General features: G+C 43.3%; 2 protein-coding genes across 4 annotated transcripts; one reads left to right on the top strand and one right to left on the bottom strand.

Annotated features, from left to right (window-relative positions):
- Nucleotides 1-56: 56 nt before the first annotated feature.
- LOC135370083 (endoplasmic reticulum resident protein 29-like) lies at nucleotides 57-1,205 on the bottom strand. The gene is made up of 4 exons (XM_064603775.1): nucleotides 954-1,205; nucleotides 760-898; nucleotides 528-689; nucleotides 57-467 (listed from the first exon to the last, which is right to left on the bottom strand). The coding sequence occupies exons 1-4, from the start codon at nucleotides 1,056-1,058 to the stop codon at nucleotides 142-144; spliced, it is 732 nt and encodes a 243-aa protein (XP_064459845.1). The 5' UTR covers nucleotides 1,059-1,205; the 3' UTR covers nucleotides 57-141.
- A 650-nt stretch (nucleotides 1,206-1,855) lies between these two features.
- LOC135370081 (uncharacterized) lies at nucleotides 1,856-23,174 on the top strand. Of its 3 annotated transcripts, none has more exons than XM_064603774.1 (8): nucleotides 1,856-1,995; nucleotides 10,752-10,979; nucleotides 11,033-11,278; nucleotides 11,343-11,391; nucleotides 13,545-13,851; nucleotides 13,907-14,676; nucleotides 16,094-16,126; nucleotides 21,841-23,174. In XM_064603774.1, the coding sequence occupies exons 1-8, from the start codon at nucleotides 1,927-1,929 to the stop codon at nucleotides 21,912-21,914; spliced, it is 1,776 nt and encodes a 591-aa protein (XP_064459844.1). In that variant the 5' UTR covers nucleotides 1,856-1,926; the 3' UTR covers nucleotides 21,915-23,174. The 3 variants fall into 3 exon arrangements, with proteins under 3 accessions (XP_064459844.1, XP_064459842.1, XP_064459843.1); XM_064603772.1 differs by lacking the exon at nucleotides 1,856-1,995 and adding an exon at nucleotides 2,115-2,298; XM_064603773.1 differs by lacking the exon at nucleotides 1,856-1,995 and adding an exon at nucleotides 2,392-2,637.
- Nucleotides 23,175-23,476: the final 302 nt, after the last annotated feature.

Raw genomic sequence — 23,476 nt, forward strand, 5'->3', positions numbered from 1 at the left:
ACTGGTCTTTGAACTCTGGACCTGCTTTGGAATGAGTGCAATCCAAGTTCTCAAGATAAAAAAACAAGAGACTTTATTAATCTCAAAACAAAGTAAATAAGAACGACAATGGAAATCTCCCCCCCAAATGACTAAACCGGGTTATAACTCATCATGCTGGAATGAACTGATGATATTCAGGCGACCTTGCAACTCCTCTTTCTTTGTGGAGGAAATCTTTCCCTCACGGATGTTCTTGACTCGTTCCGCCTCACTCTTGACGAAGGCCTTCCCTCGTTCCACAATCCGCTGCATCAGCTTGACATACACATCTCCGGACTTCTTTTCAGAGTCCTTCTCTAAGGTTGACTGTAAAGTCTTGGCTTCTTCCAGGATCTTTTCCTGAGCCGCCTTATCCTCTTCCTTCATGAACTTCTCTGCAAGCTCGTCGAATTTAGGAAGGCAATGCTTCAAGTTGAGCTTGACACCTAGTGAAAGGCATGATGCTACTTTGTGGCCAAGAACAGGGGGGGGGGGGGGGATCTTACCGGCATGCTTCTTGAGGAATCCCTTGATGTCATCAGCTTTGAATTCCCCAGTATAAGCAACGGGGTCATTCTGGCCAGACAAGAAGAGCTTTAAGACTGGGAAGTCGTCCTTTTTTACCCCGTAACGTTCAGCGAGGTCCATGTTATCCTTGTCTCCGTAGTCTTGAACGGAGAGGGGAAAAAAGTTGCACACTGCGATATGATCTGACAAAGCACAAAGTAAGCGACTTGCCTTGCACTCCAACCTCGGCAATCAAAAGTTCGGGTGTGTTCTGCGATTCGTCAGAGACTTTGGCGAATTCATCGTGTTTTTCTCCGTACGGGTAAGTGACGTCGAACTTCACCAGCGCTGCCTTGAACTTTGGAACGATCTTGAAAGCAGACGATTGTTTAAGAAAACCCGTAAGAGCGCAGATAATCACTCACCTTGTCGAAAGTTGATGTCTGCAGGGGAACGCTCCCCTTAGTTGGCGATGCAGAAACTGTGCTAACCACGGCAAGCAATGTCAAAGCAACGATAGAAGATGACATGTCTGGTCACAACGAAACGGCAACACGGGTACTAATCACTGCCGTACTGACCCAACACCAAATGTCCGACCGAACCGGCGACGGTAGTTGTAATCTTTCTATTGGTCCGCCTTGTTAGACGTCGCGTCCTTTCATTGGTCAATCCAATCGTAAACATAATAAAGAAATGACATGTGCTCGTGCATGATGACAGTGATAATTCGGTTTGAATGAATGAATGAATCGGATTGGAACAGTTGACTGAAATAACAACGCGATAGTAGACGAGCACTGAACCGAACGAAGGACTTCATATGATGGGTCGACCGGTGGTGGACAACACGCATAATACAACGCCAAGATTACGAGGTGTGAATCCCGACTGTTTTATTTCTTCTTTTTTTTTTCTGGGTGTTCCTCAGACAAGGCAAACAGTAATAATCGTGTATGGGTCATGTCATGCTTTTGCATAAGTTTCTGCCACCCCCCTCACTCTTCGTTCCTCGGTTCGTAAGACTCTTATTTACGTTCGTTTCAGTGTTGCGCTTTTTGTTCACAGCATTCTGCGACAAGAAAATGACAACAAAGTTGCATGCTTTTTCGTTCCATCACGGCAAAAATCTGAAACAGGGGACGACTTAGAGCTAGGCTATCGGTGCCGTTAATAGTTTGACCTAAGTTAGATGGCGCAGCCCGCGCGCGCGGGATGCGAAGGCGTACCATGGCGACGCGGTTTTGACGTCATGCTCAAGCAGGCGTTAGCGCTGTATACTTTCATTTTCCACATTTTTCCTTTCAAGTCCTAGATGATAGAATATGGTGGTGTTCTTCATTTTGCGCCATAATTACGTGTTGGCGAAATGCATGTTGCATAAAGGCGTTCCAGCTAATGTGGAACTCTTACAAGGAGGTTGTTATCTCACCCATGTCACCGAAAGCGAACGAGTGCGGGGCACAGGTGATTATAAACTCTGCTGCAAGATCAAAGTGACAAATATCTTTGTTCGTTTTTTTATGAACCTCCATATCGACTATTACAAATAATTTTCGATACTACAATTTTAGCCAATCACTGCACGAATCTCGCTGACCCGTATTCAAGATGGCAGCATGTTCGGAGCAGCAGATAGACGGGAATGTAGCGACAGATTTACACTCAAAATTTCCCGTTTCTGCTGCTAATATTCAAAATAGTCAAATATCAGTAAAACACTTGAAGGCTAGTGATCGAATTTTAACACAAAAAGTCTCCAACAGTGTGGTAAGTGGCCTAATTTCAACGTTATTTGGTGGGTGTGTTTCCTGCGGTGCCCCACGGTAGGCTTATGGTTTTAGGCTTAAACGCGGAATTTATGACGAATTTTGCATTACCTGCGTGGTGTTCGTCCTTAGCAGTCAAACGCACGCTGTGTCTTGAATTGTGTCGCTTTGTCGCTCGCAAATGCTTCGTTGCCGCAAGTCCTTTATTTGCACCAGAAGAATTGAGTATTCAGCTCCGGAGCCTCGAGTCGGCATGCCCATTTATTACCTTAAACAGTCTTGTTTTCGGAACCGAGACCATTCGAAACGAAGACAACTGAAAGTAGACATTCATCAAAAGGTAAATAATGTGTATACTGTTGTGCTCTGCGTTTGTAAATAGGGTATGTTATCTTTGCAATTTGTAACGAGGTGACATTGACTGGGCTCATTTCTGTCCTGGTGTCGTCGTCTGCCAGGAACATGCTTTAAACTCAGCTGTCTACGGAAGCGAAAGAGATATGGGGTACGGACTGTACAAATATTTTCGGAACCAAATAGTATTTCCGAAACGACATGCGAGATTACCAACTTGGTGGCAACTGTCTGGTGACGACCTGTTTGTAATTAGTCGCGTCATTTCGATGTTCTAGTTGCAAAAACCTTGGCGTTAACACGCTTCTTACGAAATGTGACGTTCTAGAAGGCTCCTAAGTTCAGGAAAGAATCTGAAATTTGTGCAACGAGGAATTTGTCGCCATCCTTGAAAGTCTACGAATAAAAAAAAAGAAACTGGCCTTAACTCATACAAATACTAACAACCTTTTGTGTGTCCTACATTTTATTGAAGAAGCAGAATATGAGCCGTACTTTAACAAGGCCATGGTTATGCTCATTAGGCAGTTATCCGAAGGTAGTTGTGGTTGGGGGCATTGGATGCTTGATGTCGAAGTATGGTTATCACAGAGGAGATGCTTCACATCATGGTCCTCATGCGTGTCTACCAAATAGTTTGTAGACAGCCATGACCTTATCTAGAGATTAGTGCTACATAAATGATGCCTTAATGAGATAGATGATAAACGTAAGATTGCCAGCTGTGACGATGCTTCTCAAAGGTTTGCAGACATCTTTAGGGTTCCAATCTGAGCTGTATTAATAGTACATATTGAAAAAGGGAATAGCAGCAAAACCTTGCTGCTGTTCCTTTTTCAATATCTACTTTTACCAACTACCCCGCCTTTGGGCGCTTCTTCTGTATTAATAGAGCACTTGCATACTCGTCTTTACCAAGCACTCGAAACGGATGGTTTCATGGTCCATTGTGTAGATTTGGTTTCGCTTATTCATCGTGTTTTTCTTATACCCAAGCCACAGGGGCACCAAAAATGACATCTAATGGCATTCGGGTCTTGAATGACATTATTTCTTAAGCTTGTGCCACACGTCATTTTCTAATGACATCAAACGCCACATGTCGATTCGGCCCACTCACCAAGTAAAGTATAAGTTATGCTACTTGAAAAATTAAACCTAGTTAAACATGTTAAATTCATGTAATATTCTGAAATATGTCAGCTCAGTCATTTACAATGTATTTGAATACCATGATAAGATAATGTACTGTAAAACTACGGCCCCAAATTTTTATGAATTCAGTAAAGATGCGACCAGTAAATTTTGCGAGCTCCCCAGGACGAACATTCTCCCTAAATACCAATCTCTCTTCACAGAAAATCCCCCTTTGCCAACTCCTCAATCCCAAAGATTGCCTCTGGCCACATTTCTGGTGATTAGAAGCACCTTTCAAGGTCAGACTGTTTTGTACGCTTCTCAGTTATTAGCTGGCAGTGAACCAGTACGCACAAAAGATGAGCTTGTACTGCTAGTTCACTCCTAAAATTGTTGGACTTTGCCTTCCTGAACCTGAATCCTACCTATTCAGCAACCTAAAGCACCTAAGACTCATTCATTTTCCAGTAGGTAGTAGTTGAAATAAAGGTTTTAAAAGCATTGTGTTTTGTTTTTAAAAGCAAGCGTGTGCCCTTATAATTCACACCCGTTTCGCAAGGGTTCGCGAAATAAAAGGGTTCTACAGTATTTGCCAGCCAGTGCGAATCCAAAACAAGCAGTAAGTTCTTTTGGTCTTGTTGATGGAAATTTCCAACAACTTGGGACTTGTTTCGTCAAAAGATGCTTGAGAAAGCTCAGATTTATCTAATCACATTGTGCTGTGCACTAGAAAGGGGTTTATGCAAACTAAAATTGTTACTGGGAGTGGGAGTAGGCATTTCGTGGGCAAACTCAGTAAGCAGTGTATTTGTCCTTTCTATGTGTGTTCCAGCCTCAGAACATCAATTGCAATCATGTTCAATAGGCAGAAAATGGCATTATGGCAAAGGCCATAAACTATTGGTGTGGCACAGCACTTTATACCCGTGCCCACGAAAGATGACATTAACTGTGTAATGAGTTAAATCCTACTGTCATTTATGCTATACAGAGATATTTAATTGAGATTCTGCAAAATGCGTACCCTCGCTCCCATTGTCTGAGCACAACAGCCACTCTGTACTGCGCAATTATTGTATAAATTACCCGAAAACAAGCGAATGTTATTTGTGGCATTGTTAACGATTGCTTTTTTGCATATTTGTTTTTGGCTTAGACTGCCACCTGACAGGCAAGTTGACAACAGTTTTCCGACATACTACAGACCATTGATTATGTAATACAGCAAATTTCCTGGTTTGGGTATTTTCAATCTCTTCAAGTACCCCACCTCCTACGTGGCTAGTGGGAAACCCGCATTGACATAATTGCGTTTAATGTCATTCCAATCTGTCGTATTTTAAGAAATCTCATTCCGGGACCTGACTGACGTTACATGCTAATGTCATTTTTCCTGGCCGTGTGGCAGGGGTATGTGGCAAGGAATTTGTGGACCAATTTTGCACAAATTAAATATCTGGCCGATAAGATACATACTGAAAATTTGATTTTTAAAAGAAAGTCAGTGATTATGCTTCAAACTCAAGCCACCATGACATTGAGATGAATTATCACCTGATCATAGGTACACCTTTCTTGGAAAGTGCAGTCTGCACCTATGCATTTATTTCAAGGTTTTACTTGCTCCATATCTGTACTCTACTGCTGTACTGTCGACAGACCCAGTTACATGGCTGTTGCATTTTTGTGTCTGTGAAAATGAGAGAACTGTTGTTGAGAATGATCCAAGAATGTTACAAGATGTGAGGCAGAACTGCACAGCAAAACATTGAAGGCCTTTTTCGTGACATGGATCTTCTTTGCATGGTTCGTTTGCTGTTCCTGGTTGGAGTCATATTACTTGTTTTCTCCCAGGAGTGCATGATCAACTCCTGTGATATAGCAGATTTCATAAGACCCATACAAGTGTACCAGGAAAATCATGTCAGTCATAAAGACACCAACCAAAAAAATTTCTCTCACATAATGCTGCATAGAACACATCCTCCTGGTGCTTTTCATATGTGAAGGACATTACTAATTTCCTCAATAAAATTAACCCTATCAACAGCAATTTCTCTGATCTAATTATATGATCCTCATTAGCATTATATGTGGATATCCCTCACAACAAAAGTCCTTTGCTCTACCCCTTCTGACATCCTTCATTCCTCTTCATAAATTAGTTCTAAGATATAATAGCTTTGTTTTAAGGATGACAGACACATGGCGCAGGGGTCACATGTTTTGCCAAGCTATGCTAATCTTGAGACAATTTAAAGGAAAGGCAATTGGCTCGGCTCCTCATAAAGCCACTCATGTTTCTAAGGTACATTGATGACAATTTTGCCTGACGATAAATCCTCCTTACATTTAGTGTGGTGTGCCTGATCTTTGAGAAGCCCACCAACAAACGCCAGTATCTCCACTACGGCAGCCATTGTCCGGATGTTCAAAAGAATCATTCTTTACAGCAGTGGTTTTAGGGATAAGTTAAAACATTAGTACAAGTTACTGCCCAAAAGTACCTGAGTTAAGATACTAAATACGTTTTCATAAGATACCCAGTTACTTCTGGAAGTAGAGTATTTGAGTTGAGAAAGTACATGTGTGAATGTGAGATGAAAATAGCTACGAAAGGTGAGCCTAGGTTGTGCATTCTGAGTCTAGTGATGTCGGGTGTTGCTTTCTTCTGTTTTTATTCACGGAAACTCCCTGGGGTTCCGCAAAAGGGTTCATGTCATGCTTTGCTACACGGTTTCTATTGTTGTGTGTAGCACAGCTAGTGAACGAATGTCCTCTGTTGTGAGTCAATTGCTGAGGGCAAAAAGGATCCACTCAATTGACACAGTAATTTTCATTTTTGACAGTTGTAGAAAAGGCTAGGCAGAGGTTGGAATGAAAACCTTTTCACTGCCAGTCAGGTGTCCTAGCCTTCCAGCGTAGGGCTTACTTTCGAGATAAAATTGATTGTGAGTGTGAAGGTTTTTTGTCTCTCTGTGATATACTGCAGAAGCCTTTTCTTTTCAGCAGCATTATCTGAAACAATGTTTTTAACTTTGGCTCGGCTTTAAACCTTGAAGGTTGGTCAAGTGAAATTTGAAGGGCATCGTTCCCCCCTTATAGTGTCGAGTCTGAATGACGAAACCATGTGGTGCTCTAAATAACCTTGCATGTGATTACCATGTCGCTTGAAAGAATCATGTGAGCTGGTGAATAGAATACATGACTGTGTGATATGGGGTGGTCGTTCATAGCGACCATCACTGGAGTTTGGGACACAATCGGGAACTACGACACAGAAGCAATCATAAATCACTTTAATATTGGTGATGGAAAGACTAAAGATCGTCAAGCGTAATCTGCAGAGAAACACCAAGGCTTGAAACAGCGGGGGCAAAGTATGCCTGAAAAATATGAAGTGGTTAAAACGGTATGAAGCGGGTAAAGATGTGGTAGCCCCCTATTCCGGTCCAAGATTTCCCCACATATCTTCCAAACGAGGATCCCTCACGTTCTCTTCTTCCTTGATGCCCGTATCAGTCTTTTGGCACTCACTCATGACAGTTGTCCCTGGCCTCGACAAAGAATTTTTGGGAGCTTACTATCGATCAGAAACAGTCCTCACATTCAGTATTTAATTAATGTTGAATGTGCTGAATGTCATATCAGTGGACATATTCGTGAGAGGACAAATTCAGGGACTTGGTAATAGTGGGGCACGAAAAAATTATTCACAAATTATTGTGATTTTGTAGTTTGAATGCTACGTGATGGCTATTCTTTGTTGTTGAGGTATCGTCGGTTGGATCAATGTGTTTGTCTGTCATGATTTCATTTTGCATAATGGAAATTTTCATGTTGCGGAATCTGTTTGAATAAGCAGGTTGACCAATGTTGTTCTCCTACATCTCAGCACTTTTTATGCCAAATGAATCGAAGATCTTATTAACTGTGTTAATGTGCCAATTTACCTTCTACGGTCCTCACATTAATAATAATCTTTATTTATACTTTTCTTATGCAAAGAATAGCACAAGGCCTTAGTGTTGGCCCATGAAAGAAAAGGAACAAAGACATGCATGCATATAGGACATACACACGAAGCTGGCTCATGCATACTAGAATAAGAAGGTCAAGGGTATGTTGCTTCTCAATAATCATGGTAGAATGTACAAGAAATGGAACAGACAGCATTCAACTACCAACTAGTTTTAATAACAAACAACCTGCGACACAAAAGCAAGCTCCAGTGGAGAAAGGTTGACATTGTTTCATGCAGGGTTGTCAGGAATGTGACTTACGTCCAGGCCAGCAGGAACTTAAATGCCTTTTTAGAGCTAGTGGAATGTCTTCAGGTACTGACTGGATCTTACATCTGTGCTGACGATGCGGGTCATTTAGGCATTGGGAAGTTTCTGTTGGTGGTCACGTGACAAGGGAAGGGAGTATACTATGTTCTTGGAGCAAGTAACATGCCTGAAGGGCAATTTATTGTGGGAATCATTTTGGAAAGTTTATGTGGAAGATCTGCTGAAGGGCTTTTTTAACCCTGTGGGCATACCCATGAGAATAGTGATGTAGCAGTCGTAAAACATGCTCCGCTACACTGCAGACATAAAGGAGGATATCGTGCTGTATGCAGTTTTGCAATTTGTAAGTCAGGGTTATACTGGCATAAGTGGCAACTTGTCTTGCTGACTTCATAGGTGTAAAACATGGGACAAAAGTTTGCGGAATACGACACTGGCACATTTCTTCATCGGAGCTAGTTAGGAGGAAGAAATTGAATAAGGACCGGCTATTCTATCCATCTCTCACTATCCTGTTTGTTGCTAGGGTGTCGCTCCGATGGAGACATCCTGCTGTTCCATGAACTTTTGTCCCAAGCTGTACTTAACATTGCTGATTAGCACAACAGGATTTGGTGATCGATATTTCAGTGCATGTGCTCATTTCTGGAGTTCTTTAAAAATATGAGTGCTTTCAGTTAGGATTGTCTCTGATTGTGCTATCTCACTTTTACCCAAAATGCAATAATTAGAGAGTTAGTTTTAGGTAATCAGTCATACAGTAGTTACATACTCGCCTACTTGCAAAAACAGTATCTGTGCTGCTCTCGTAGCCTTTTAAAAGAATCTAAAGAACAACAAAAAGCCCACCCTGTGTAATATCTGCATTTAGGAATTTTTCGTAATGATCCAGGCTGTGATATTTTGCTTGCACTGCCATTTTCAAACATAGTTGGATGGCAGTTATGGGGTTCCAAATGAACAAAGAGTAGGTATGCGATGCAACGTATTTATGGGACTGCTTCCCCGTGCGTTGTAGATCGTTCACTTCTCTGGCTGGTGACCACTCCTGGGTAAGATCCATAATAAAAGACAAATTTGGATAGAAAAAAAAATATCGCATGAACAAGATCTTTTTCTTTCTCGATGTACGCCGCCAGCTTTTTGTTTTTCTCTGTGGCGTGTTCTCCGTCATGCAGGAATCACATCCGCGGCTGCTCTGACTGTTTTTGGAACTTTTATTGTGCAGCTATAGTTAGAGGTCTGCGCGGGTATGTAATTCTCAACCCACAGACAAAGGTCTCTTCCTTAATTGTGCGGGTATACCCAAATGGGAGTGCAGCCAAGCAGCACGAGTTAGAAGCAAAACATAGAAAAGCACGTTTAATTTCACTTTTGTTACATCAAAATGCACACAAGTGTTGTTAAAATGTTCCAGAGGTCGAGTCCTTGCTTTTATTTGACACAAGAGCTGTTGAGAAATAGTACTTTAGTTGGCTGTCCTCCTCTCTTGGAGAATATGACCTTTGACAAGGTGCAGGCATACTGTGTACAAACACCACTACTAACGAAGGAAACACTTCCTCGTGGTCACCATTTCAGGAAATCACCAAGATCACCATCTCGTGTCGTACTTATGCATGGATGCAGAGGAAACACCCGCGCAGATGTATAATACATTGCAGAGGGAAAGTGGTGATTTCTGATGGACAGCTTGTCATTTGGCACCTCTCTGCATGAATCATTTGCATTGTCTACTTGTATTTTGCCATTAAATCAATCTGATGACTCATGAGATGTGAATGAGAAATAGGAATATACGCAGATTTATTTCTTTATTTATTAATACCCTCGAGGCAAAGCATACAGAGCGTAGTTGTGGTTAGTTATAATTCGATAGCACATGTCACCATTCATACAAAACAATGACGATGGAAGGTCGTTCTACTCCATGCTTGTTTTAGATATGAAGGATATTATAGATATTATTATATGCATATTAAGTGGAAAGGTAGGGGAATTATGTTACGCGAGTTCCGTTAACGTTTCCAGGCTTGAATTTAGTTTTGTTAGTTTTTTCTGTTACTTAACTCTGCTGCAGTAGGTTGCATGACAAACTGTGATCCTAGCACACCTTAATGAGAATATTGATCCAATGCGGGCAGGTGGCCACAGTGATTTTGTAAATTTCATTGCACACTAATTAATGGACTGCTCTGTGAATTAAGCAGGGTTGAGTGCAATCCTACACTATAGATGTATAAATTTTCGCAAAATATTGGTAGCGACAACGGCTCTGCATTTCTAATTGAGTTGCTTACATTTAATGTTGATGTACATTGGAGATGCCTGCTTTCCCAGTGCCAGTCAACTTTCAGAAGACCTTGCAAGAGCAAAAAAACGTGAAATATTCCACAAATCCATCAACTTGCAAAATTGACAGTGGCAAGCCACTCTTCAAGCATGACCTACTGCGAATGCATATCATTCTCACTTTCATTATGTGTGCTGAACATACATCGTCTTGAGTGCTTTAAATTTATTGGAAATGACTCCACTGTCCACAGCTTTATAGCACTCACTCATGAAATTTCATCTTGGTTAATGATTGTTATCCTACGTTTAGAATTTCCCCATTGCATTTTTCAGTTTGGCAATGGAAACCTCCATTGATGTTTATGAATGGTTGCAGGTGGAAGAACCTGATTATTCGTCTCTGCATGAAGAGGATCTGAGGAATCTTCTGGAAGATCTGGCCTCTCACCGACCAAAAGAATCTAGCCTGCTGGCACAGCGACTGTTGGACGGCGTGCGTGACCCAGATGACACTGCACCCCATGGGGTGCTCGGCGGCAGCAAGGGATTGCTACGTGGACCTGCAAGAAGACGAACACCCATCCCTTCTCATCGATCCTTGCAGGTGATTACAGGTGATTGTTGCTGTCAGTTGTGTGACCTTCAGTTGTGTTTCAGGACCTGCCAGCATTGCAGCATGATGGAATGCGATCTGCAGGGCTCGGCCGATCACGTCCTGGCCGAGCTGTCCGTGCTCACTCGCTGAGTGACCAGCAGGATTTTGGGAACGAGGTGGCCATCGAGATGGTGCCTCTGACGTCAGGCCATCGGTCAGAAGAGGAACTTGACCGCAGAAACGGCACTTCTGAGGAAGAGAAGGAGGAAGATGGGAGAAGCAAGAGCTGCAGCCTAGTGCTCACAAAGGTAATTGTTATGCAAATTGACTAATATTTCCCTCACTCTCTCACTCTTCAATGTGTCTCTGCAGCTGTTCCCTCTGCAGCCCATGGAACGGACAAAGGCTTTCCTCTGTGGGAGTGAGTAAAGATATTTCCTGCTGCATGCTGTCCTGACAGGCAATCCGAAACCTGCATTTTAAAACTGACAACTTGCAAGTGTAATCCTGTTAATTCAAAATCTCTTAATTGAACTAATTACGATTGACGGCTCTGGTGTGGCCATGTTTACTTCAATGTGGAACAAGGCCCGCTAATTGAAATGGTTTATTCGAACGAGAGCCACATGAGAACACTTATAATGTGTTACAACTTAAGCGTAAAGTCCGAGGTTTTTGGGAAATAGTTTTTGCAAAATTCGAGGGGTAAAGATGGGTGCAAAATTTCTTAAATGATATCATACAGGTAAAAATGAGGTTTATATTGCTCGTTATGCATATCACATATGTAAAAATAGTAAAGAGTAAAACATGAACGTAACGTAACGCGAGAACAATTTACCAGATGTCTCGTATCTGGTGCAAATAATCTTGCCAGATACCGGGAGGAACAACTTAATCGTTTGAAACTCCCAGGCATTTGTACAGCTTGTGCGTGATCAGGTCCCCAAATGAAAATGACATCATGGTGTGTAACGATGTTGTGTCCGTCGTGACGAATTTCGTGTCTTTTTTTTACGCCCTACACAACCTAGCCCACCCAGGAATACATACCCAAAATGCACTGGTGCAATACCCACATCGCGTACAGTCGTGATTAGGCAGCGATTACGATCACCCACATGTGCGGACAAAGCGAGTTTCGGTGACAGAGATCAACAACGCAGACACTTGTCCCCCGTTCGCGAACATGATTACACACTTGAAAGAGGGTTGGCGCAGGTGCAGTTGCTTCCTTTCACATTTGCCTTCTAGCTACTCGTACTGCCGGTTCTGGTCTGGCAAGATGTCGGTGATGGCAGCAGCCCACACGAAGAAAATATGGACAAAACGCCAAAATTGCTGAAATATCATTTGGCCTAATGTGAATTTCTTTCAAGTAGACATCCTGGACTAATGTTTTCTATTAATTTGAAAGTTGAGTGTGTATATTGTGCAAAGCTCTCGCCAGACAGCGCCAAATGAAAACATAACAGGTCACAACCGGGAAAGAGGCCTTTGTGCTGTCCCCAGGAAATGAGGGACTATCCTCGAAATGTGAAACAGGAATAGTGTTTAAAAATGACACTTTGTGGAAATTAATACATTGCAAACACTAATACAGTTACAGTATTGAGCCCTGACATGGTTTGATCCTTGCCGGTAAATAAATATTCTGGGAAGAGTTATATTTACCTCACTGTGAACGTGCAGCAAGGCATAGTGAGCCAGGACAGGTCTTGGATGCAGCTAGTATGTGAAGCCAACACTCTTTTTTTTTGAACAAATATTCAGTCCCTTTGGAAGAGTTTTAATTATTCCACAGGAATTAATTAAAAAAGGTTGTTATTAATTAATTACGGTATTCCACTGTATTGGTTAATGTATTGCCTTTAACACAAAGTCAGCCGTTTTTTCTATAAAAAATTCCTTATATATGGAGATGGCAATGAATGCCAGCTAGGTCAAAGCTATGGAAAGGTGGAACTGGTCAAATATCGTTTTTACTGAAAGTACTTTGTTATTTCAGTTTGTTTGTAGATGCGAGTGGTGATTACATCATTCTCTAAGTTAGGGCCGTGCTTTTGCGTGTTCGAAATCACCAAGCGAAGCAATCTAGCTTAATGCCAGCGTGATACTGACTGGAGGCGATGACTGTCTCTTGCTTTAAAAAGTTTGTCATCTACCTAATGCATGCCGTCCTCAACATCTCTGTAGAAGCTTTTGGTTTGATTCAGGCTAGCTGCTGCAATGATTTTTTTTTTTTTGCTCGGTCAGCATTCTTGATACCTCTAGGAGGTTTGTTAATAATGGCCACTTTCATGTCCAAATCTTTCTTGCTTGCTTGCTTGTGGACGATGCCCCACGAGCATGCTACATATGTAGCTGAAAGCTAGAGAGATAATGTGTCTGTCATGTGACATCTTCTGAATCTGTGGACACAATGACTGACGGAACGCCGTGGTGCGAAATATTCCCCAAACAGTAAGACTGCAAACTTAAGCAGTATCATAGCTTGACTACATACTTACACAAAGGACATTTCTCTACAAGGGTGGGAGTGTGACGAATTTTAACTTGATTACTTGATTTCAGGTGACGTACACATGAGCCGACCAAACAACTACCAAGAGCCTCACAATAGCCACGTGCGCAAAGGCAAGAAGGCACGTGCTGTGGAAGACAAACTCCTGGCCAAGAACATGGAAGGCAATTGTGGAGACCTTCCCATCGAACGGCTCCTAGAGTTCATTTGCTCAGGAGACAAACAACGCTCCAAGACGTCTAACAATACCAAGGTGAAAAATCCTCGTAAGCTGTTGCCCAAAGTTGGCACTTCACGGAATAAGGATGACTTGGCGGAGGACTTGGTCAACAACAACTTTGTTGATAGCAGAATCAGGTGGGTTTTGAAAGTGGTCTCTAGAAATGTGATGCCATTTGTTGCATTGTTGCAGCCTCATCAGAGGTGAGAAATTGCAGGATGAGCCAACATTGCCCTCTGGTGGAACACCAGAGCGGTCACTCTCCCCAAGTTTCTACTCTGACCAGGGCATAGATGGAGATGGTAGTTACCGCGTAGATGTGTCTTCTTTCTCGGATGTGGACCAGATCCATGAGGAATGTGAGTTCCGTGTGGTCACCAAGAAGCACCGTCGGAAAATGCAGCCAAAGAAAGTTTGTGACAATTTCCGCCAAACTCCTTATTACCAACCTCCCTTCAAGAAGAAGAATGAGGATGAAACTGGTCGCCGAGCAGGGTCAGCTCCACATTCTGACCAGTCTTCGCCCGAAAACTCTGACCTTGACAGTGTTCACTCCCTTCCTGTCAGGGGAGCCACAACATCGCAGACATCCTATGCAGACATTGCTCGTATGTCCTGTGCACGCCGCAACTTTTACTCACCGGAGGATGCTACAGTAGTGCCTTCACTGCCTGCTAGTCAAGATTCTCTTGAGAGACGTGTATCCAACTTGCCGAAAAAGTCTTGTGTGTATACAGAGTGCCCGGCAGTTGTGATTATGGATGGGCAAGAAGGGTCCACAAGTGCACTGGGCGAGATCACGTTTGGTTTTGACGTCAACGAACAGCTCCTGCGTATGACACTGGAAGATGTTTTTGTGCCTTCTGTGAGAGATGTCTCAATGGGAGCACCACACTTTGAGGATCCACCTGATGACGTTGGACGCTTCAACTACCGGGATGTGGTGGACTTCCTTGATTGTGGTCAGTAGCTTAAAATTGTCAAAACATTGCTTTGTCTAGTCAGTACAAGTTGTAGAAATGAGAGGGAAAGAACACCATGCAGGCGCTCACTAGCAACTATCGAAAGTTTATTGAAAACCATTCTTATAACCGCAGGAAGTGCGATCAAGGTTGTAATACAGTTGAACCTCTATATAACGAATTTGTAAATGCTGGCTTTTTTTTTTTTCATTATATAGAGAAATTCGTTAAATGGAACACACCAATTGGGGGGAAAGAAGATGGCCGCGTGTACCGCAAAACACCATTTGTCATAAAACAGATAACAAACTATGAAGGGCACAAATAATCGAGTTTTATTCATCGCATAATGGTAGGTAATATGTAATTTATGCACAATCGCTTGAAATGTTGATAGCTCAGGATGGCCTCTGCTGCTTTCTCCTGTGCACTAGCGTATCGACGTTTCTTGGTTGGTTCTCTTGCACTCACGATGGCTGACAAACGCAGAAGGAAACAGTTCTGGGATGAACTAGAGTTCGCTGCCGTTGAATGCCGAAAAGAACAAGAAAGGGGTGTCATGTAGATGTTTGCGCCGGTGGAACTTTGACTGGCAGCGACGTCAGTGGTGCGAACAAAAACAAGTAAAAAACAACAGAAAACCGCAACCTGCTGTCAACAGCGTCAACAAAAACAAATTAGACTGTCAGAGGGCTGAAATGCGAGTTTTCATGTCCGAAAACACGTACGAAGAGGGCCTCGTCGTGGTGGTTTCGAAACTCTCTGAGATTTCTTCTCCTCTTCGTGGTGAAAGGGAAAGACACGTGCAGAAGGGTTTCCTCGCCCAGAGACCTCAATAGAGTCTACCAAACGAATATATTTCGTTAAATTGAGCGCAAAGATACGGGCAACAGAAATTCTTCATTAAACAGAGGATTTCATTAAATCGACATTCATTGAGATGTTCAACGGTAATGCACCTGCATCTATCAAACCTACACGTACCTCTTGCATCGTCTGTCTGTGTATGCTTCGGAATAGTTTGAAATCTCATTTCATGAATACAAGCGACATGCAGGAAAACTCAGTTGTTGTCAGGCGGTGCCTCAATCGTGCGAGCTGGTGGCTCGCATTATACATTCTCCTTTTTAGGTTCCATCCACCTTGTTAATGAATAAATATGTAGCACACAGAAAAATATAGATTGTCATAATCTAAACATACCACAAGTACTTGGCGGCTTTTCGAGTCATAAAACATATGCTTCCGGTAAGGAGATCAGGGCGCATGCGCAGTCGAAGTCTAACTTCTGCGAACTTTTGCCAACTCAAACCTTGAAGGGTTTGCTACATCTCTAGTTCTTGCTTACCTACAACTAGTAGGATATGCAGTTCATTTACCACAGATATTAAGTTTGAGGACTCTTTATCTGTTTCAGCTTGGAATCGGGCTTATCAAAGCTACGAAAGAGGTGAGATTTATTTTTACCTTTTGGACATTTTGTGTAGACACGCGACTGGCTTTTGTAATGTTTTTGAATTTTGGTACGGTCTAACCTGCGTACAGCGATATTGGTGGTTATCGCTAATTTAATCCTTATGCGAGGGATATCGCTACAGGAGGGATGCAAGTCACATGTTCATAGCCTTCACGAATCCCTTACGGATGTTGTCGTCCAGTGATTCCAGTTCCTTGTAAGCCTGGATCCTCCAAGCATGTATGCGTTGAAGCTATATGAATCAGCCTTTGTAAACATTGCTGCATCACTATCGAGTCCCATTAGTAATTGCTCGATGCGGTGACAGGGGTGATGGGGCAATTATACAATGATCCAGGACCCAGCAGAGTAAGGACCACGGTGGTAGAAGTCTTTCAGGTGGAGTGACGGCGCGTCGGGAGAGAGCAAAATTCTGTCCGCGGTTCAAACATCCGCCGTGAGCTGGCGCCACCGTGATTGGGCCCGACGTGCGGCTCCGCTCACATGGAAAGCAAGGGCTGCTAAAGCATCATGCCTGTGTAGCGCGCTTCTGTAAGCCTTCATACGAATGCTCTGGTGAATGTCGTAAGTCGCCTGATTGAACATTGTCACCACAGCATAAAGTGAACCACTGGCGCGAAGTGGAAGGCATACAGTCGAATGTGCTACCGGAACCCGAAACGGCAGCAAGCCAAGGAAACGGAGAGAATAGGGGGCAACGACAAATTAGAGTTTCTTTGCATTAAGAAGAAATTCAATTGTTTGCGTTGTTTTGAAAATGTGGTACTAAGATATAGGAAGAGGCGAGAGCGCGGAAACAACTTAAGAAGTGCTGAAAGTTTGAATAGGTTGCCGGTACAGTATTAGGAGATTTGCCGAAGGGCTACCGCAAGGTAAAAAGGAAAGGGGAACGGAGTCGACACGGCTAGGCGACACATTTATTAAACATTTAAAAATGTCAAGAAAGAAAAATGAGACGACTTAAAAAAACGTCAAGCACACACACGGGCGCTCAAATTCAAATCAGTGCGATATCAACAAAGCAAGACTACGACGCCGAAAAAGTATGTGCTAGGAGAAGTCGTGTCCTGCTGGAGGAAAACCAGGCGGCACTCCGCTAAACCACTAGACTAGTTTTGAAAGCTTGCGCAGACTTCGCGTCTTGTTCTTTTCGTTTCTTTTGAGCTGGGTACAGTACTGGTGCATTCGCTCTGCAACGTAGTAATGGAGCATATGCGCCATTATATCAGCATACCTGCCAACTCTCCCGATTCATCCGGGACACTCCCGGATTCGGACCGGTTTGTACGATTGTACGGCCGAGAAGCAAATCTCCCGGAAAATGCAGTTTCCCTCTCTATATCTCAAACGCCTGCTTTTTCTCTGGGCACACAGATGAAAACGTCAATCCAATACCAGCCCAATTGCCGTCGGAATCGCTGCCGCTTCCCAGAGCCTCTGTGTTACGGAGTTCAGGTGTTCTGGTCATAGTTCTAGTTCTAGCACTTCTAGTTTCCGTGCATTTCCTCCATGTTTTCGGGCGACAAAGGTGCCTTTGCACTATAGCTGTTTCGACCTTGCGTACCTCGCAAAGAGAACAGAGACGTAGTTTTGTGACCTCATGTTCTTTTGAGAAAGTGTCATAGCCTTGTCACAGCTTGACACCCAGATAGTTTCTTGGAGAGGGCAAAGTCTGTTGCTGCAAAACTTGTGCCCGACGAGTGCACTGGGGTGAAGTGTGCTCGTGTTACGAATGCAAATAAAAGCCACCCAACATCAGCTTTCTCTTACCCCCCGCGCTTTTGAAATCTCCCTAATTTGGATGTTCCCAAGTTGGCAGGTATGTATCAGCTTTATGGTCACTGCATGGGAATGACAAATTGTAATTGTCTAGGATGTAGTCAATTGTCTGGTCATATACTCCTTTCTCACACGCATGACCACCGTGAAGCGCATCGACCAACCTGACCATCGTGAAGCGCGTCCCAGGTTTTCGAGACGAACCTTTCTTTGAAATGTTTCTCGCAGATGTAGTCTGTAGTCTGAAGAAGGCGATCTTTGCGTGGAGTAGCATGTCTCCAAACCTTCAGGCGGTCCTCTTCTTCAGGAGCGGAAAACAGGGACACCTTCTCTGTACACGTTTTATACCCGGAGTTACATCGCGGCACGAAGCACTTCTTCCCCATGTCGGATCCGTTGTCATCAGAGCTTTTTTTGTCATCAAATACATGAGTTTGTAAGCGGAGGCAGGACTCAGAATCAAAATAGCGCGCTCTTCAATTTGGAGCCAATGCACGGTAAACGCGGAAGCAATGATAAGAGGGCCCCAATACGAGTGTCGCGCTCTGTCGGCATGGAAGAGAAGCGCGGACCGACCTTGAACCACCCGACGGCGTGGAGGAGACGCGGCGTCGGATCACCTTACTATCTACCACCGTGGTAAGGACCCACAATCACAGCAGTCAGAAGGGCTCAAAAGGATGACAAATGCATTGGGCCCAATTGTGATCCATTTCGCTAACTTCTTCCTGGAACTTCAAGGTCGGGGGCCCCTAAGATGTCGACCCCAAGCTCAACACACAGCGAATTTAAGATTCGACGGATAGTTGCTGGGTCCTGGCAACTCGCAAATTTGCGAATTACCTATTGCGCCCGTGAATTTAACAACTTACAAAGTATGTGAACTTTTTTATCTCTTGACAGCCCTGCACATTCATCAGTAGTAGTACGGAAGCAATCCCAGAAGCTTGTCAGTCTTCCAATTTTCCCACAGAACGTCCGCACATGCAGCTTCTGCGATCATTCTAATCGATTGCGCACATCCAATCATGGCCCCTCGATCGCTCCTTTCTGCTCCGCTGGTATGGCCTGCCGATATGGGGAGGGAACAATAAAAAAAGCGTGACGAGGGAATCTCCACATTTGCACGCTAGGTGCGCGACGGAGCGGGCGTTCCCAGTCTGTTTTCTACGTTGCTCCTACGGGGTTTCGGGCTTTAAGTTGAGTTCCCCATTATGCGAATTCCGCACAGGGACGTAACATATCTGAAATTTTTACTTTTGTACGATATAGATTCATCAGAGAACATTAGAGAGCGATATAATAACAATATGCCGTCAACGATAACTCGAAATTTTTTGTATTTTTTTTATTGTTTCCGGGGGTATATTTGCGTCGTGGAATCAAACAACAAATAAATAAAAATGAGATCATCTATATCTGCTTTTTTTTATATTCAGGACATCGCGTCTCTACGTAATTCAAGCTCCGTCGCACTTGCTTTGAGATATGCCACTGATATGCTTAAACGGGTATGTACACATAGTCGCGCTGTAACTACACTTATGCCACCACAGTATGCCATCTGCCAGTGCAGACTACACTCCGGTGATCACTGACCAGCTATGTTGGGTATTCTTGACAAAGTTTTTGTGCCCACTGCTTGCAAACTGGGCAGGAAATGTGACACCCTCACTGGATAGGATAGTGAACAGCATATGTAAGCCCCTATCTAGGAAGTTTCTAACTTTTGCTTGTAGTTGTGTGAATAGGATTGTACATATATAGAATTACATAAATTTGATTAAAAAGCTATGACAGCAGCGTTGATGTCGTTTTTGCAGTTGAGTTCTACGACCCAGCGAACATCCTCTTGAAGAAAGTATGTAACTACAAGATCACAAATTACCTGAAATTCATTCATTAACTCTTTAATTAGGAATTTCTGGCAAAAGCGAGATAACAGAATGGGAGACCATCCTCATTGAAACTACCTCCATCACTCCAAATCACGTGGCCTTCTGAGGTGAAATGAGCGCTATACTCCCCGCTTTATCAGTCGCCGTGGTTTTGGCTCATTTGTATATCAAAATTTGGGTATGGACATTTCAACGTCTGTTTCAGGATTTGTTAAACGTGAAATGGCTTGCGACTAGCTTCCCAATCTGCTATCTCGCTTTTGCCCGAAATCCCATAATGAAAGCTAATAAATGAGTTTTAGGTAATTAGTTACCTTGTAGTTGCACACTTCTTTTGATAGGATGTCCGCCTGGCCGTGGAACTCAACTGAAAAAAAACTACATCTATGCTGATCTCTGAGCATTTTTATAAAAATGCTATAAAAGTTGAATAGAGTTGTGTTATGATGCTACACATTTGTGCGTGTGTGTCTGCGATTTCACTGCATCTTCACCTGCGTTGTGGAATTTACGCCGAGCTTAACACGTTACCACCTGGCACACACGGGCGTTAGAGTTATTTCACACATTGTAGCGTATTGTAGCATTCCCTTTTTTCACCTTCTCCAAATGCACTGCGTAGAGCGTCTGGCATACGATGCCCCTCGATCGTAGTTTCGGCTACTTCAATATGACGTTCATTCAGAGTTATAGCTGGCACGCATACACAGTTAAACTGCACGAGAAACCAGCCGCCCTGACGCACACGAATTCGCTAGCAGGACATCTTGCATGGCACTAGCTTTCGGCGACATTTGCAAGAAGTATTGCATAGAAATCACCGTAAATGTTTTGATCAGCTTCAGGAATTTATATCTGCTGTATTCACACCGCACATACAGAACGATAATTTCGCTGAAAATCAAGCGAAAGTACATTTATATCCGCACACCACATGGGTAAACACGCGTGCGAGCAACCGCCGACAACCCCCGATGGTCAGCGCCCTCACAGAGAATGCGGGAGGAATACAAACTTTTTCCAATCACCAGCGCGGGGGAGCATTTGGCTGGCTGTACCAAGCGAAGCAAAGAGAGCGATCCAGGGGCTGTGATCCTGTAGGGTCATGAGAAGTAGTTGTGGCTGTAGAATTCCACTCAGCTGCATGGTGACGTTTTCGTACAGCAACGCTGATCTCATCTTGATATGGGGAGGCTGTGAGAAACTCGTGTGGTGTTGAGGTCTTGCGGTTGTTGAGACTTAACTTTGAGCATATGCACGTTATCTTGATACTGCCAGCTGCCTGAAGGGTTTTTGGTTTGGGTAACTACAGCGCATATGATTCCACGCACATCAGTGTAGGCCAAGCAGACAATTGATGAAACAATGGGTTCCTACTAGCACAGGCGGAGAGGTACTCCCAGGGTTTGGTTCCAAAAATAATGCTATGGAATGCCTGATGTGGACTGCATTGGATTGTTTAATAACCAAACAGAGCTACTGTACTCCGGAAGAATCAAAACTGAATGGTACAAATCATGCTAAACCTGATTATTTGTTGTGCCCATGGGGAGATAAATTTCTCCATTACAGCCTTGTTGCCAGCTTGGATGCCACACCTTGGTTGCCACGTATGTGCTCAGTACATTGGACCAGCCAGTTGCCATGTCATACATCGTCGTGTGGGAAAGGTGGCAGATTTCAGTCTTTAGGCGGCACAAAAGATGGGAAGAGTGTTTCACCACGATAATTAGCCGAGGCAAGCTACACGGACACCCTGCCATTCCACAGTTATTTGAATGACATTTCTTCTTTGCCATTGGTGTTTGTGTAGCTTGCCACGAGTAATTTCCGTTTCTTACATAATTATTGTCCTGCCTCATGTTTGTATGAGAGAATGCTAAACATGTGATAGAGAATCACTCTGTCTTGAGAGAGAGAAAGCCATGCTCACCAGAAATCTTGAGGGTCTGTGGGTGCAAAATAGTTGCAGTGGAGAATGTAATGAATCTGTTTTCCTTTTCTTCGCAGATATGGCAAGTGGAGAAAAGACAGACAACGGCTGCCTTCGAACCCTCTACTATTGTGATGGCCAACGCAGCTAGTGGACTTGAGCCTCTGTGTGTATTTCATCGTTCTAATTGTGCCGCCAAAACGCCTCTTTAAAGACGATCCATGCTGAGAAAAAGTGCCCTCTTTGTGAAGCTTCTGGCATGTGAAAAGGAACACACTGTTAACAAGAGGGTCTTTTTTTTTAAAGTGTTATTCGTGTTTGTGTTTACGTGTGCGAAATCTCTGCAAAGTGAGTTGATGTGGCCTTAAGTTAATTGTGAAAGAGAAGGTGTGCAACCTCTTTCCTTCATCTGTTTGATGGCCGTCACTATGGAAAAAGCACTGCTCTCAGTGGGTAAGAGACAACCACAACAAAGGCACTTTGGACGGCTTGTTTTTTGAGACGTAACTGAGTGTCCGTGACGAACTGGTCAAGGAATGGACAAACGTTTAGTGACATGAACTGTACATGTGTGTTTTTGATGGACATAACATTGGGGTAGTGGGGAATTGTATTTTGAAAAATTTTGACTTGCGTGGAGAGGATATATCTAGGAGTGTTGCAAATAGTAGAACAGGATTTTATTTGTGATGTAACTGCCTCCCTACCTCGCCCTACCCCATCCCATCAAAGACTGCCAACGAAAGCCCCCTTTTTTGCAAAGCTTACTCTTATTTGTTGTTCAGTGTTACTTTTGCCAAAGAACAAAGAAGTAATGTGAAAGAAATATCCGCGTGAGGAGTTTGGTCTGTGATGACGGTTGCTGTTTGATAGGTTTCTTTTGAGAGAGAGAGGTTTATTATTTATTCTTCCCAATCAACTCAACAGACGAGAGGCGTTCTTCTATGGTTTCCGCGGGGAATTTTGCTGGAGCTCAAGCACGTAATGCATTTCTACGGACGCATTTTTAAAGAAAGCACTTATAGTGGTTGTGTAACTCTGGGATCAGCATTGTCGAGCTACCGCGAGCTTCATTCATGATTGCCGGAAGAGCAAGACATTCCATAGCCTCAGAATTGTGAGCTTATTGCGAGAGATTTTTTTTAGCAGTAGCTTTAAATTTTCTGATCTTCCAGCAGTTAGGTCTTGACCGCTGGTGACATAAGTCAAAGGGAAAAATGCTTGAGACACCAGGGCGTCCCCTCACTCCTGACGAGGGATTGTTGGTTAAGCTGTGGCTTTTTTCTCTCCTGAAGATTAGTGGCATTACGAGGCTTTGTCAGAACTTTTGGTGTTAAGTAAGCGCCCTCCGCGGCACAGGCGCAATGGCACAATGTGCAATGAATAAAAAATTGCTTTGCAGGTTTAATAATTAGTGTGTTTTGTGAGCCTTGAGATAGTGATGCAATTTTTTATGTCATGTTACCTTAAGTAGAATATCACCAAAGGGAAATCGACACTACAGTTTCACATTTATGTTTTGGTACCTATGGGTAAACTGAACTTACTGGTCAGGGTTTACTGTTCGAGCACTATCGCTACGCGCATTATACGTGGAGTTTTCCTGCTTCTGGTGGTTGAATGGTAAGAGCTCGATTACCATCGCAGATTTCCGTTTTTGTTTTTTCTAATGACTTAAGTATGTACCACATGAATATTTTTATCTCGAACCGC

The sequence above is a fragment of the Ornithodoros turicata genome, chromosome 10 (assembly GCF_037126465.1).
Source record: "Ornithodoros turicata isolate Travis chromosome 10, ASM3712646v1, whole genome shotgun sequence".
In the NCBI taxonomy this organism is placed as follows: Eukaryota; Metazoa; Arthropoda; class Arachnida; order Ixodida; family Argasidae; genus Ornithodoros; species Ornithodoros turicata.